Below are 16,952 nucleotides of genomic sequence, written 5' to 3' on the forward strand. Positions count from 1 at the left end.
TCAGATGCCCGTTTTGGAGCGGATCCAATTTCGATAGTAAGTCACTCGTGTGTACACTCCTGGTTTATTTGGCTTTCCACATTCATCTCCCCAGCTCACTATTCCCACAAGATACCAGATTCCTCTGGAGTTCACTTGTACCAGTGGCCCACCAGAGTCACCCTAAGGAGAAAAATGGCAACAGGTAAGAACAAAGCAAACAGTGTTCACCTCACTAATCCAAGTCTTAAATTGTTGTGTTGCAACTGACAGGTATTTTTCTCTAGACCTCAGATATAATTCAAGTTTCACACAGTTTAATGGCAAGACAGAGGCTTACAGCCTATGTCTAATTCAGTCTCTCCCAGTCCACTCCCTTACATCTGTGTTCTCTCGTAAGTGCATTATAAACTCCAAGCACTGAAGTTCAGACTTCAGCCCATGAGCCATGCAGCTCTTCATTTGCATCTGTCAAGATATTGAAACCCATAAACTTTAGACTCCCTAAAGTGTATTTTATTTCTAGAAAACATTACTTTTCACTCCACCTAGTTTCTTGTTATTATTACCTTTAAACAAACTTACCTGGCAAGCATCCACCTCCCCCTCCAAGTATCCAGCACACAACATTCCAGGTGTTATCACTCCACCGTATACTCGTCTACTATTACAGATCTCAGTACTTATAATTTTCACTTCTGCTTGTCGAAGCTGATTAACACTATAGCCTAGAAGGAGAAATGGCACAACAATTTGCAGACAGAGTATGTAACATAAAACATGCAAAGATTAGGAGTAGACAGATTTTCCTTCAGCTTTTCTGCCATCACAGGCAATTAAGGGAGCTACCTAGACAATGTCTCAGAAATAAGAAAGTTCCCCCATCCACCAAAATCCTTCAATTGTTCCCAAACATAACCCTTCTCTATCTTTCATCATCACCAGATACTCTTTAGCATAATGCACAAAGGCATTTTTCTACATATTTCAGTATTAAATTCAACTGTAGGCTACAAGATACATCCTTGATATCGTTGGAAAGAGACACTCACCATCATTCTCCAAAGCTCCCCAACCTGTGACAAAGCAGGAAGTGTTGTCTGGGAAAATGTGAGATGCTTCAGGAAGACACACACTGTGCACATCACTTGTGAACTCAATAGCAGATGCAAGTTCCACAACAGCCACATCATGTTCGTGATCAAGGATAACGTTACCGTATCTTTCATGAACAATAATTCTTCGGACAAGTTTTCTCTGTTTTGGAGGTCTCAGCAGAATCCCAAAGCTGGCAGTCCACCTCCGAGGATCAGTTCCTCTGTAAGATATTTGAGGTTATGTCACAGCCACACAAAACAAGATCCCCAAAGGAGCTTAGCTCTCCGTTTAAGCATCGGAAAGTAATGTGGTCAGGTTTGCCTAAGGAAAGAGTCAAACTTCATTATCTTTCAGCAGATACAGGTATTAGAGGGGCACAAAAGGTCAGAGCACCCAAGAGTCCTAAGGCCTTTACAATCAGAAAGGCGCTGATGACTTACTCTCTAAAGCAGTGGGCTGCAGTCACTAGCCAGGTATTGCTGATGATTGATGCACCGCAGCGATGGGTCCCGTCGAGCTGAATACTGGCCTGCCATGGCCATTCTCCATCCTGCGCACGCTGCCCACCAATTATTCTCTCCACTCCTGTGAAGGAGAATGTCTCTCTCCGTATTCCACAGCCTGCCAAAGAAAAGACAGCCCTGCTTTAGCTGATTGAAGGCCCTCATGGCTGCACACGCACATGTAATAGGGCAGGGTGTCTGTCAAGAGATGACCTTCACCTAAAGCAGAGAAACCAAGTGTCATGGTCACAAATGACTCAGGACGGATGCAGGGTAAACAAGGAAGTTTGATAGAAAAGTCAGTACTTTTTTTCATTAAGCCAGTTTCCAGACACACCAGCCTATATGTACTCCCGTGGGAACTGAGGGCTGTGTATCTGAGACACTGAAAGAAAGGATTTTTTTCAGGTCACCTCCAGATTAGCCTTGACAGCAGCAACAAAAAAGTAGTGTCCTCTTCCTCCAAAAATTTACTTACAGTCACTGTGCCAATTGCACAATCTTGTGTTACCCACCTGAAAAAAGTTAGATCCAATTCTCAGGGTCCATTTGAAGATGGAAAACTAACATACAGAGTCTTTGAGATCATGCAGGGGACCGATGCAGTCCCTTGGGAGGGTACTTATGTGTCTCCCTGTTTCCACAGGAGCTTTAAGACCTCAAGGGGGAGCACAGACCAAGAGAAGGACTGAGAACCTGCAATCTCCAGGGCTGAGCCACTGCCTTGCTCTCACTGTGATCGGCTCTTCTCCCTCTCCCACCCTCTGCCCTTTTAGCTCAAATCTGACAGACATATGTTCTCAAATGTTTCTGCATGGAGAAGGGGGCAGGAGGGAAAATGGTTTTTGTTGGCCCAGAGCAACTGTAGTGCTTGTGCAAACTTGCTAACAGGTGCTTATCTACATCCCCAACTTCCCAAAACCAACATTAAAGCAAGTGCTTCCCACCACCAATTCAGAATGCTTTATTCTACAAACAGCACAGAGCCAGCAAGACTACAAGAAAATGAGCTCAAGTCTTCCATGTCTCATGCACTCTCTTCTGCTCTAGTACATGAAATAAGTTCTTTTTTCAACTTGTTTCATAAAAACATCATGATTTTGTAAACACAGAACGTCTAGAACCATGTCCCTGAAGTTTTACTATAAAGCATTCGTACTTACAGTTGTTTAATAGGTTATCTCCCTTTTCCTTATTCAGCTCTGAAATGAAAAGCAAATACCACAGTGAGTATATCTCATATGCTCTGTGATTTAACACAGACTTCCTCCCTGTACCTAGAAACACAAATTAAATGAGTTGCATTGCTGCATGGAGTGAAGTATGGTAAAAGGAGTAATGTGCTGTGTTGGAGAAGTTCAGTGGAGCTTTTGTTCGTCACTGAAAGTGTAAGGCCACAGGATACATCTTTCTTGCCTTAGCTCAAGGCTAACCAAAGCAGCGAACAACTGCAAGTAGGTCCAAGTTACATCTACACATATAACATGCACAGTAACCAGCTAACACTTACAGGCATCTTTTCAGCTTTAGTGTTGCAAGGTGGTCAAAACAGTCTTCATAAATCCTCAGCGCTGAGATTGACTGGAGCTAAACTGCAACATTTTCAATTTCTTTCCTACAAAACCCCCCCTGCCAGATTCAGATGGTAACCAGCAACAGATTCATGGGAGAGGATTACTGCCCAAGGAACCTCATGTTTTGTTACAAACACAGCAATTTGTCAAATAAGCAAAGGAAATGGCAGAGGGTGGAGAAGGGAACCATCTCATCTTTGCATTTTTTAATAGCTTGAGGACTCTGCATTTCAGTGCCTGGTGATACAGGTTCTTGTTGAATTCAATGTGTGCCTTAAAGTAGTTTGTGAATCCCTGGTCACAAAGTTGTTTTTTTGATGAATTGAGAGGGTCTGTCTCATTCAACACAACTAGGTCATACAGAGAAAGCCTCTAATGGACAGAGGAGAGCTCACACCCATAAATCAGTGCCTGTGTGTTTTAGTGCTTTGCATGCTACTTCTTCCAAGTTCCCAGGCTGTCAGCTTAACATACAGTTTTGAAAAGGCAAAAGAAAGAAAACAAGAATAGCCCATATTTGCATACTGAAGTGAAACTCATTATGCTATGAACAGCAAAGTATGAGGAACCAATTCCTAGCTGAAAACACAAGCCTAAGGCACTTGCCTGTGAGTCGAATGGTAGACTGGTCAACATCCAAGTCCCTTGAGGTTGCTTTCAGCCTTCTGCGTAACACACGGTTGACATGACCCCAGGTCGTTGCTTCTCTGTCAGCAGAGGCAAATTTAAATACCAGAACAACAGATGCAAGCACTCCACCAGGATCTGGGCTACAAACCAACACAAACAGAGTGGTGTTGTCCTCTTTGCCCACTAATGCTCTTGGTTCTGCTTTGTACTGTCTGCCTGTTTATATGAGAACAGGTCTGGTTTGCACAGACATCTAGAACAGTAGATTACTACTTATAAGCAGTAGAGCTGAGAAGCAGAGAAGGGATTGCTCCCTTTGGCCTCTACACAGATCCTGGTCACTAGGACACAAATGGTAATGGTAACAACACAGCAAGTTAAAACCCTTCAACAGATATCCAACATACCATTCCTGACAGCCATTCAAAAGATCCAGTTTAGAGCTACAGAAGTTAAAAAGGTCTTTTGGCATTTCTTTCCATTTAAGTCACTTGTCCATTTCAGTTGATGTACACTATGGGAGGTTTTTGGAAGGAACCAGCATCAGAAAACAATGTAGAACAGTTTAAGCAAACTACTCATTCCATCTAGAGACAGGTAAAGGCAAGAAAGCCCAGAAGTGCTGTGAAGAAGGATATTTGTGGAAAGTTTGGCATTCTTTACTGTATAGGAAAAAATATTCCACAGCAGATTTGAGCCTTACAGAAATACAACTCCAAAATAAGGCAGCATGAAGGAGAGGGAAGCAATGGCTCTTACCACTGAGAGTGATGCATAATTACAGCAGAGGAAAGACTTAAAACCTCTCACCAAGGACATTTATACCTGTACGTTCCACTTGCCTCCTTCTGTCTACTGTATCTATGCCTATGTTCCCTTGTCTATATTCATGTATCTCACAGTGGACTCATTTATTCCTTCAGACCTTTCCAGAGAGGGAGGAGAATAGTAATCTCCTACTGTACACCATGCAGAGTGGTAAACACCAGCCCAAGCTTCCATGGGAAGCAATAAGTGTGATAAAGAGCTTACTCAGTATCTCTCGAGCTGTTAACTAGTAGTGAAGACAAAGATCACTCAATAATCCAGTTACTGTATCACAGTCACAAAAAACTAGTGTTCAGGGAATCAAGAAGAACACAAGAAGTGTAAGGCCAAATTTCTCTTCCTTGCTGACCTCTGAAGGTAACTGAGACCTCAGTGTTTTGAGCACTGCAGGAGAGTGACAACCAGACAAGGCTTACTCATCCTGCCAGTATAACCCAAGCATAAACAATATTAAATGCTCCATATGGTCAAGTAGTAGGAAGAAAATATATTTAACACATCCCTGCTTATTCCAGGCCACCACATTACTTACCTTAGACTGACAACGTGAGACCTGATGTACCTTTTACTTAGAAAGGAGTTCTTGAATACTTCAGACATCTGTTAAAAGAAAAGGGTGTGTTAAAATACACCTGTAATAAGTACATGCTTTCATGATATAACAGTCTCATGAGCCTCTGAAGCACAAGAAAATGCTTTCAGATCTCCACCTCTACACCAAAGCTACCATTAAATTTCCATCAGAGGATACAGATCCAAAATAAACAGCTGAGTTGGCCAATTTCACTGTCTGTTCTGCTCTATGGTTGCCGGTTTCACCACAAAGCTGCTGGAACAGACACCACTTGTGCTTACCATCTGCTTGCACACAGTCAGCAACACATCTTTAACCCACTACAGCAAGGTTTAGACAGGTAAGGCCAGACATGTAAGGATGAGGTAAAATCACCTCTGACTATTTCCAATCACACAATTGCAAGACTCCTCACCATAGCCCGGGCATGAACAGAAAAACATCTTAGTTTACCATGGTTTCAATCTCTTCACTTAGGTTCCTGAACTCTTCTGTGGTTTGCCTTTCATACTGAGGGTCGTAGTTGACATTGGTGATTAAGAAAGACACATTGTAATATCTGTCTTGATCTACAGAGGAGAAAAAAAAAAAAAGGTAGCTGATCTCCTTTGGTACAATTCAAAGATGAACAGTACCTCATAGAACATGGCACAAGCAAGGGATCCAGGCTCTGGTTGTGATCCTATCAGCTGTGGGATTACAGCTTTAGCAGCACTTTGGGAAAAGGGGGGTCTGGACCATGCTGATGCTCCATGAACCAGCTAGGGGCTCATTTCTTCTTTGAGAACCATCCGAAGTAGCTGTAAATTACACCCATTACAACATTTCTCTGGGGTCCTTCTTCTTTTTGGCCTGAGGTGAGCACAGCATAAGACAAACCAGCCCACATATGTCCCTTCTGACTCAGTAGACACATTCACTCCTCCCTGGCTGCACTCTGGCATGTCCCTGCCCCTCTGAAAGGCAGGTGACACAGAGCTATTTGCATCCATTCAGCAGTTGGGTTATGTTTAAAATCTGGTTCTCCAATGAATGGTAGAGTGACCCCAAAACATAGGGTTGGCAAAAATCAAAGCTAAGATGTAGCTCTGCCACTGCTTCTTCTAGTGTCCTAATGCAAACCACGACCTCATTCACTCCTGGTGAGCTGAATGATTAGTTCCATTCCAGCAGGAAGGCATTTCAAAACCACTCACACTTGTATCTCAGAGACTGGGAATGGAATGACTTGGCTTCATTCATGAGCCAAGTGGCTGGGAATGGAATGACTGGGCTTCAAGTCATGAGCCAAGATGGTTGGACTTGGTAATCAAAAAGTTCTTTTCCAACCTTAACAATTCTGTGATCTGCTAATGAAACTGAGCCCTTGGCAACCAGGACTGACTCCTGGGCTCCAAAAAGCCCAGGGGCTCTGCCCTCTCTGTTTCTGTAATATTCTCATCTGGAGGTGCCAGGTTAAGTTTCAGCAAAACCCTTGTTCAATACCAAGCTTAATATGCATAGCCTGAGTACCAGACACACCTCTGGTTTATACAGAAGACTGCTCTCCTTTGGTTCACCATGGATACCAGTGGAGGAACCAGCGCAAAACAAGAAAAAAAATAGAGGGTTAAAACTGAAATCCCTGATTCAAGTAAAGGGTACTTCAAGTATTCTTGCAGGTTTTCAAATCAATTCAGATCTTGAATAGGGTTTAGAGAGTTTCCTCATGGGGGTTCTATACTAGGGGTGAATCGTATACTTAAATGATCAGACAAGACAACAGTAGCAGGTGAAACACAACAGATTCCTGAAGACTCATGACAACAAAAAGAGTGGTACACTTACCGTTACACAAAAAAAATGTAATCAAGCCAATGATGAGGGCTAAGCCTACTATCACTGACACAACAATGACTGCTATCTTCCATGGCTCTATACGCCTCGTTGCTCTGTCCATCTGGATCACTATCTGTATTGAAGAAAACAACATGGAGAAATTCAGCTCTAGTACAAAGACAATAGTACATCCTGAGTACACAGGTTAGCTCAGCTGGAAAATCTCACAAAATGAGGTAGGTAGGGAAGGACCCTGGACCACCTGTTTATACTGGGTCCCTCTACAGCAGGTTGCTCCAGGTCTTGTCCAGTCAAGGTTTTAATATCTCCAATGATAAAGATATCCCAGTCTCTCAGGATGCCTGGTCCAGTCTCTGCCCATGCTCGTGGCAAAAACTTTTTCTTTATATTTAGTGAGAATTTCCTGGGTTCTAACTTTCCTCAGTTGCCTCACATACACCCTGAGAAAGAGTTTTGCAGGTATTGCTTGTAGAGACAATTTCCCATCAAGAAATATTATACAGATTTCAAGTGTAGGGGACTGCCCACACAGGTGCTTAAACTGAACATAAATGTAATAATTCATGACTGATGAAATATGTTCTCCACCAAGGATACTCTAGGCTACCAGAGATGCCATATAACATACAGTTTTGGTTATTTTTAGTTGGTATGAGTAGTAATATTCACTGATTCCCTACAGGGTTTGGGGTTTATTGCACCGAAGCCACATATACATTGTAAGAGACCACATAATGTCTCCTGCCAGGCAGTCTGTGAGAGAAAGAGCTACTTGTGTAAATGTGACATGGCAACAAGACCCAGACTTAGAGATTTGCTGAAAGCCAACAACAGATCTGTAATGGAGTTGAGAACTTGACTCACACATGGACAAAAGCACATAAGCCTTTCTCCTACATTTATGTCCTCCAGTGCAGCATTAAGCAAGAGAACAGTAGGAAAACTGCATTTTTGCACATATCCTCAGTAACTTTGTAGAAGGATGATGCAAAACCCTAAGCACAATTATTTAAGACCCCCAGTAATTCCACAGCACACTATGTAGTAATTGTCATGACACACACGGAGTCTCCACATCATGGTCTGCATTAGCACAAGGTAACAGAAAAACACGTGAGATAATCTCTCAGACATGTCTGGAGTGACAAATGGCAGCAGCCAGCCCTGGGGAGGAGGTCTGAGCTGGCTAGTCACCACGATGTTTTAAACCCATTGATCCATGCTTGTATTTCTGTGGACAGAAATACTAAATGCTGTTTTCCCCTTTTCAGGCCCATGGCACAGCCATTTCTGAGCAACATCTGAGAAGCTGGGGGCAGGAAGAGGCAGAAAGGCAGGCAGAGAAAATAAGTCTTGCAGGTTTTCTGACTACAAGGTGTCAAAGAAAAAGTCACAGTAAAAACAGAGCAGGATACCAGCAGAGGTTCTGTCTTAGGAAATGATCTGAGGGAGCAGATGAGCAGTGAAGGCAGGGGTATGGTGCACAAATCCCAAAGAGGAAAAGACAGTGCAGTGGTGTGAGAGCAGAATGGTGTTATACGCTCTGCTCTTATGACAAGAAAGCCAAGTAAAGCCACAAGCAAGAGATGGCAAGCAAAGCAAACAAAAACAAAACCCAAAACTGACAGTAGCAACAAAAAAAACCAACAACAAACCAGATAGCACTACAGAGGAAGCAGCTGAGAGGTCTGCAGACAGTCAGGGTATGCTCAGCAAGTGACAGGGGAGTTGAAAACAACTAAAAGTTTAATCTCCTCACATAAAACCTTGGTTTCGGCTAGTCAGAGTGCTGTCAGGTATCTCAGTCCAGTCCATTACTTAAGAAGGGAAGCAGGCTAATTTTTACCTGCTGAAAGAGATGGCATACTGGGAAGAAAAAGTTAAACAGGATAGCTTCAGCCAGCATCACAACTGCAGGTAGACACAACCAGCAGCTTAGTGTTACCAAAATACACAGGACAGGTGACCAGGAACAAGTCTTCTGCTTCAGAGTCACATACTACAGAGAAGCCCAGTACCTCTCCTTCTGTTGTTTCTACTTTACAGGGCAAAGTTCTATTCTGGCAATGCACAGCCCAAGTTTTCTCCCCACTAGAGTGGCTCAGTTCCCTGATGGCAAGGCTCTGCAAAATAGACTTTAGGGCAGTTGATAGGAGCCTGAAATCCCAGGCTGGCCAAGGTTACTTTCTTTGCAAAATCCAAGTTGCAATAAAACCACATAAATAACACACACTGGAACTCAACTGTTTCCAGTGAGGCCTAGACTTCTCAACATCTAGACTTTCACTGTATAAACTATCCATTAACCCTGAGGGTTTAACTGATGGAGAGATTCAGATAAAAACCCAAGACCAGTGGGACTGTTCTGCTTGTTTCTTTAATACACTGCAGCCTCCCATGAAGCACTCCCACACTCATCTCACAGCTCATAGTCTTTCACAGTCCCAGCTTATGGAATTGCAGCATATCTCATGGACAGTGAATTATAACCCTCAAGGGCAAGCCTCTTGGCTCATCAGAACAGCCCACTTCAGCAACGTGCCTCTGCCCCTCCTTAGCTAGCCACCTCTCATGCTTGAAAGATGCTGCTTTAGCAACTTATTTTGCTCTCCTCATTGGAGAGTTTTTGCTTCCAGCCTGAGCCCCTACCATCCATCTCAATCAGACTGATTCCCTGTGTTGCAACTGTCCTCACCCCAGTGTGCTTCCACCTGAATGGCAATGGGAGCACCATTCCTTCATTGCTCCTGGCACAGAGAAAGCACAGCACAGCCCTGGCAGCATGTGGCTGACTCTGCAAATATTGAGCCAACAGTACTCTGGTATTGTAACTGCTGTGTTTCTTGAAATGTATACAGATTTCATCAAGATATGGCTTTATGCCTCAGCTACAAAAGCTTAAGATTCAGAAAACCAAGCATCTCACTGCCTGCGGGACTCATGTTCTCACAGGCAGTACTGTCCTTCCAACAGTCTGTCTCTATTTCCTTTTCGTGCAAATACAAGCTACAGCAACAAACACTGGCAGCACAGACCTGCTTCTCCTCCAACATTTCAGAACTGCTTGTTCTCTACAGGTCATATAGACTTGCAAGGGGAAACAGATACCTCAGGAACTGCTGTAATGCCAGGGGAAACAAAAACATGGGAGATGAGGAATAAAAGCCTACTTCACTTCTGATACTGATTTAACTTTGAATTTTTTTCAGAAAACAGTTTAAAGGAAGCACTTCTATATATTTCTTCTTTCATATCACAGAATCACAGAGTGGTTTAGGTTGGAGGGGACCCTAAAGATCATCCAGTTCCAACCCCCCTACCATGGAGAGGGACACCTTCCACTAGACCTGGTTACTCAAAGCCCCATCCAACCTGGCTTTGAACACTTCCAAGGATAGGGCATCCGCAGATTCTCTGGGCAACATGTTCCAGTGTCTCACCACTTTCAAAGTGAAGAATTTCCTCCTAATGTCTAATCTAAATCCCTCTGTCAGTTTAAAGCCATTCCCCTCTATCTTATCCCTACGTGCTCTTGTAAAAAGTTCCTCCAACTTTCCTGTGGCCTCTTTTAGGTACTGGAAGGTGCTATAAGGTCTCCCCAGAGCCTTCATCTCCAGGCTGAACAATCCCAACTCTCTCAGCCTGTCTTCCTAGGAGAGGTGTTCCAGACATCTGATCATCTTCATGGCCCTCCTCTGGACTCAGTCCAACAAGTCTATGTCCTTCTTATGCTGGGGACCCCATAACTGGATGCAGTACTCCAGTACTCTGCAAGAACAAATAGAGGGGCAGAATCACCTCCCTGAACCTGTTGGTTACACTTCTTTTGATGCAGTCCAGGACATGATTGGCTTTCTGGGCTACAAGTGTACCTTGCCTGCTCATGTTGAACTTCTCATCAACCAACACACCCATGGTGTCAACCAACATCCCCATACAGGTAAATAATATGTATGTAGGGTATATGTTTGTATATAGGATATACAAGTTAAAGTGGAAATATCTTTTTAAGACCAAAAAGGTTTCCTCCCTTCAGCAGGAGGTTTTCGACTTCCATCTTGCTAAGGTAAGTAACAGAACAGGAAAAAAAATTTCTTTTGCAATGGAAGGACCAAGTCTCACCAAGTCCCACAGTGTACAATGGTCAGCATCCTTCAACTGTACTGTCTGTGTGCAGAACCCAGCTCAGCAGCCCCCATATTTTGGGGTTTTTTTGTCTATTTTATCTCACAACTAGGTTGGCCTAGCTCTGTTGAGACAGAGGCTAGGGTGGTTAGTGAAAGCCAGTTCTTGTTCAGGTTATGACAACTCAATGCATTCATTATTCATACACATTACACCTCCAACTAGGTCTTTCCTCCCATAGCCTTTTTGCTATTGTGCCACAGAGGGCAAGCTTGTCATGCTCTACCAGAATCACCACCTGACAGGGATTCCTGTGCTTGGGACATCCAGCTCCATAGTTAAATAGTTTAGTGGCAGGTGGGACCCCCTGTTTAGGAATCAGACATGGTTTCTCTGCACTCTAGTAACCAAGCAAATTCTGCTCCATCAACAGTCACTGGCCAGAGAAGCACTGATCCTCTGCAGTGCTGATGTAATCAGAAGCAGAAATTATTTCATTGCCTTCAACCATGGATGCATGATTTCTTTCTTCTTGTGGCAAAGAGGCAGTGCTTAATAGACAGGCATTTTACTCAGAAGACCCCCAATACCACAGGTGTCTGTGTAGATGCCTTCCAGAATTAACCCCACTTGTCTTGCTTCCTTATATCACAGGCTTCGACTTTTTTTATTGCTTAACTCCAGTAAGCTGCAAACTAACTCTTAGTGGGGCGGAAAAGGGAATTCAGGTAACACCAATCCATTCACCCTCTAGCATGAATGAGATAACTCTCATACCGCAGGAGCAAACCTTAGCAAGAGATCCGCATCCAAATTCCGCTGGGACACCTGGAAAGCCAAATCCTCTCTGCTCTGAAAACCAGCTCCTCACAGCCTATGTCTGGCAGCTCTAAGTCTGCAGTGAATTCGTGAGAAGTTTCAAACCCAAGATCTTTTATTTCAGTATGAAACTGCTTATCTTGGCAATACTATCGGTGAAAAATCCCTGTTCTCATTGAAAATATGCGCCATTCCCAAAGGGCCCATGACAATCCATGGAGGCAGCAGCACCTCTCCATTTCATATCACACTTAATTTGGGTCTGGAAAAGCGAACTATTAAGTCTCCTAGTTTACACACCTTGGCTCTGAGCCAAACATTGTGGTTTGATCATCAAAAAGTTATTCTATACTGAAAAAAAAAAAAATCCAAAAGAATTATTGTGAAAATAGCTATGTTTTTATAGAATTAAGTATTTAAAATACACTAAAGTTATGTTTAGATAGAGATATATTAAATCAAACCTCAATACAGGATACTTTAGTAAGTGAAATACAGCAAGAACTACATTAGTAGATATTGGCACATTAGGAAGAAGAGTTGCACTGAAATTTGACAGAGCTGAAATTGTCTGGTCTTCCTTGTGAAACCAACTAGAAAACACATAGGATTTCAAGTTAGATTCCGGATCAGCACCAAATGAATTCTTTACCTTTGAATTTGGAACATTTGCCCAAAAGCAAAAGACAAGAACAATACACAGGTGACAAACTGTTTTTCCTCTCTCATCATGTACCAAACTCCCTAAAATGTTACTATATTCATTCACAACGCAATTAATGAATGTTCAGCTCCCACCTCTGCCTGACGGATTTGATTCACTGTATTGAGCTTATCCATCTCTTCTGGTTGAGTTACTGTGAGTTATCAAAAGCCTCAGCAAAAGATACCAGCAAACTGATCAGAAAATATCTTCTCAGACAAGAAAAGGATGTATAACTTTATCATGTGTCCCTAGTCACTGAGCTGCTGGATAAGCAGGGAACAGCTACGCTGTTCTGTTTTACAGATCTGCCCTCAATATTTTTTTACTTCTTAAGATAAGCCCTCATAGCACTCCAAACTAGATTTGCCTTTAGATTAATGTTTTCTGGTACCAGCTGTTTACTGAAGTGTATTGCCACACTCTTCATAGACGAAAACATGAAACCTCTTCTATGTGATCTGCTGCTGCCTTCCTATAATGAATTTATTATTGCACTTTTTATTATTATACACCTGCTAACTGATATTCCAACACTCTCAGAAGAGCCAGTGGTAGAGGTTGGGTGGCACATCTGCTGAGGAGGATCTCTCCGCATTTATGGCCATATCTGGTTTTTCCAGTCAATGTTGGATTCCGGCACATGTCTACAATGACTCTTACTAGACACTCTTCATAGGGCAACTGAACAGATTAATCTGCTGGCCTGGTGGGTAAGATTGGAAAATCCGAACTAGGTCCCTAAATCTATCTGCCTTGGCAGGGTGGTTGGCAATGGCAGCAATTGAAATGCATCTGGCTTAGTGCAGGAGCCCTGTAGCAAAAGCATAGGGCCACAAAGCAAGATAGGCTGATTTCACTCCCACCTTTACCACAAGCAACCACACCAACCTAACACGTCTCCTTTGCTCTTTTGTGGCATACTCAGGACACACACACTTAAAAGAATATAACAACCTCTACTACTTTGAGAACTGAAACAGAAGAAGCTAGTGCCTGCCTAAGTACTGTGAGACCCTTGTTTGGATGAGGTCAGTTACCTACCAGTCTCAATTACTCAATGTTTAATTTCTCCTAAAACAATTCTGATACAATGGAAAACTTCCAAACATTGAAGGGATCTGCTGAGAGAAACTAAATGTATGTTCTTCTATGCGTCACACTGAATCAGCTTGATCTCCCCACACCCTTGAACATCCCACAAAAACAGTAGGTGCTGCATGCCACCACTCTGCAGTCAGATAAAGCATCAGTAATGTATTTGCCACTTACTAATTGAGCTCCTCCCCTTAGCCCTCCAATTTTACTAAGGTCTTGCTGCTTCCCAAGAGCACATTTCAGCTGGGTAAAGACAACAGTTCCAAATATTGTTCTTGTTACTTACATGAAGATTCAAGGGCAACATTTCAGTCTCTGGGATATCTTACCAGTAACTATATCCATCATGGAAAAATGGTGCTTATACAGGCTTCCCTGATTATTGGATCACCTGTGCAATCAGCACAAAAGGTTTGTTGTTCCTTACTCTCTCATCCATTTTGCATACAACTCTTTGGATGCTAGGAGCTCTTTAATTGTTGGAATAGAGCTAGGCTCCTGTAACATTCAACAGTCTGTGGGATGCAACTGTAATGCCAACAACTGAAATACCCTTGATCAATATTGTGTCTTTCTATAGTTGACTCCCACAGCCAACATCTTGAAAAAGACTCCCGTATTCTGAAATCAGCTTTAATAGAAGTAGGAGGGCTACTCATTGCATAAGGATTTTACAATCTGCATCAACATGTCAGAGGCCATATCAGTGTAAAGAAAATATTAAATACAAGCCACTGATTACAGTTAGTTTAGGATAAGGTTCTGTAACTTCTACATCATCTTTACCACTCCAATTTCCACTTCCAGCTGTGTTGGTCATAGAAAAGTATCTTGTTCTGTTAGTTTGGCAGTCACAGATTATGGCAGTAGATCTCTGCTTTTCAGCCTTCAAAAGTAGCTCTGCCTGCCTCCCTTTGTCCTTCTTTGACTGGTTGAAATCTACTCCAAAAATGAGGCACCACACAAGTAGTTGTAGTCTTTGTAGGTTTTCAGTTTGATTTTCATTCCAAGACAGGGTGGGAGAAAGTCAGGTGCCAGATTTGGTGTGTTTCCAAGCTGATTCTGCACAGATTAACACTTCACTGGCTGCACACTAAGTTCATGAAAATAAACAAGAGCACAAGAAGCTACTATTACCAACTGTACTCCGCTCATCCTCTAGTTCAGCAGTTGAGACTGCAACACATTCTAACTGCACAAGCACAGACAGTAGATCAGAGTCAGGGCACAGTAAGATGACTCTCACCTGCTCTCCACATAGGCCACCTCAGTTTGTCACACCATGCTGCAGAGGAGCTGCAGAATTCTCAGAAAACAAATGCATTTCAGTTGAGGAGAAAGGCTGAAATATCAGAAGGATTACTGATGCACGAAAGGCAGATCAAATCAGAAGCAAGCTCAGAACTGGTGCCATTCTCCCCACACTCTCGGTCAAAGCTCAAACTGCCCTATAATCTACACACGATATAGCCACACTGCCCAAACTACCAAGAAGCAAGATAGAAGCCTGTGGCACTCACCTCTGGGTACCACTGAGAGGTTGGCGAGAAGCTCTTCTGTCCGGGAGATGCACTGTCCTGAACGCCACAACACACTGTGCAGCATCTCAGCATAGACTTGAGGCTTTATCTCCTGAATTAAGAAAGAAAGGAGTCATAGGCAAGTCAGAACAAACAAGTCCAGCAAGTCTCAGTGACAGAGGCTTACCCAGTAGCATGATTCCTCCCCTAAAACAATAACAATACACTTCTTTCATCACACCCTTCATCCAGGAATCCCGAAGCCTTCTCAGAGTATTAGCTACACCCTGCAACACCCCAAATCAGAAGAGCCATGAAAATTTTGCAAGGACGCGGAGTGTATTTCCTTCTTTGGTATAATTAAGAACAAATCAGAAATTATGGGCAGGACCAACGCAGAAAATTTTCATGCTCAAAAGAGACAATGTTCAGTCCTAGACCAGATACAGACCTGACATAAACGGATGGAGAATCAGTGGCATGTGCCTCTGAACTCCCCTGAACTTCCTTGAAATTGGTCATTCAAGCTAGACAAGAATTGCCCTCATAGCAACAGCTAAATTCAAATTTTTCATTCTTCTTTAACTCCTTAGGTGCTAATCTTAATTGTGGTCACCTAGCCACCCACACATTTCTGTCCTGGAAAAATTCTTCTGTGTCATAAACATTTCTGATATAAATATTTGCAGGTTGTCTAAATAAGAACTTCCACTTCTGCTAGTGACAGCAAGTTAGCTGGCAATCAATTAACACAAGCACAAACTCTAACCTAAAATTAACCTAAAGTAACATTTCTCAATCTTTTCTTGGGAATCCTTTTTTCAGTTTTAAGTTTTCTCAGTACCACCAAACTTACTAGAAGATATATATTACCACATAGCCCTACACAAAGATTTGTTTCAGAAGGCAAGATAGAACATCACAAGACACGTGTGGCACATATTTGCTTTGCTCTGCTGCAATAAACTTTTTGACCTCTAGGGACTCTTTTCCTCCACCTTACTGACCTTCCTTTGACCCCTCTACAGCTCAGGGATCACCAGCTTAGTAACACGCTGATGCAAATACACCTTACATGTCTGGAGCTCTTCCTTTCACCTTATATTAAGTCCATACCCAAGTAACAGGAAGACTGACTTTCAGAGAAGGCTAGCTTCTTTTGAATGAAACGTAGGTTAAGATAAGCCTCAGCTTCTCATAATTTAAATTCAGTCAATGTCTCAGCATTAATTATTACAAAACAGGATGAATATGGTTGTTAATGACACATATAATGTAATTGCTTCTCAATTCTTTAACTGGAAGCTGCACTGCCATCCCATATAGGAACACTTGAGTCAGTCCAAATGTGCAAGAGAAATCCAGTCAGAAGCCTAGCTAGAGGGTGACAATTCCAGGGTAAAGTATCGTGTCACATGATTACCTGACCTGTGTGTAGGTGGTGCAAAGACATATTAATTCCAGGCACCCCATGATCCTCAGACATAGAGCCCTTTCTTGTGACTTGGTTGTGCCATAGGTGGAAGAACGCACAACACAGAGACATCACGGAAATCCCTGAACAGCCTCATCGGCAGGCAAAAACCCCATTGCTGCTTAAGGAAAGGGGTAAAACTGAGAAGGCTTTTTTAGGGCACTGAAAAGCTCTTCCAGCCCTAGTTT

At 42.7% G+C, this 16,952-nt stretch overlaps 1 protein-coding gene across 1 annotated transcript; it reads right to left on the bottom strand.

Moving 5' to 3' along the window:
- Positions 1-15,383, bottom strand: LOC116785942 (transmembrane protease serine 11D-like). Its single transcript, XM_032686146.1, has 10 exons — positions 15,291-15,383; positions 7,014-7,137; positions 5,640-5,755; positions 5,145-5,212; positions 3,761-3,924; positions 2,744-2,782; positions 1,518-1,698; positions 1,032-1,297; positions 565-707; positions 1-162 (listed from the first exon to the last, which is right to left on the bottom strand). Exons 1-10 carry the CDS (start codon positions 15,381-15,383, stop codon positions 1-3), a joined length of 1,356 nt encoding a protein of 451 aa, XP_032542037.1.
- Positions 15,384-16,952: the final 1,569 nt, after the last annotated feature.

Source organism: Chiroxiphia lanceolata, chromosome 4 (genome assembly GCF_009829145.1).
Source record: "Chiroxiphia lanceolata isolate bChiLan1 chromosome 4, bChiLan1.pri, whole genome shotgun sequence".
NCBI lineage: Eukaryota > Metazoa > Chordata > Aves > Passeriformes > Pipridae > Chiroxiphia > Chiroxiphia lanceolata.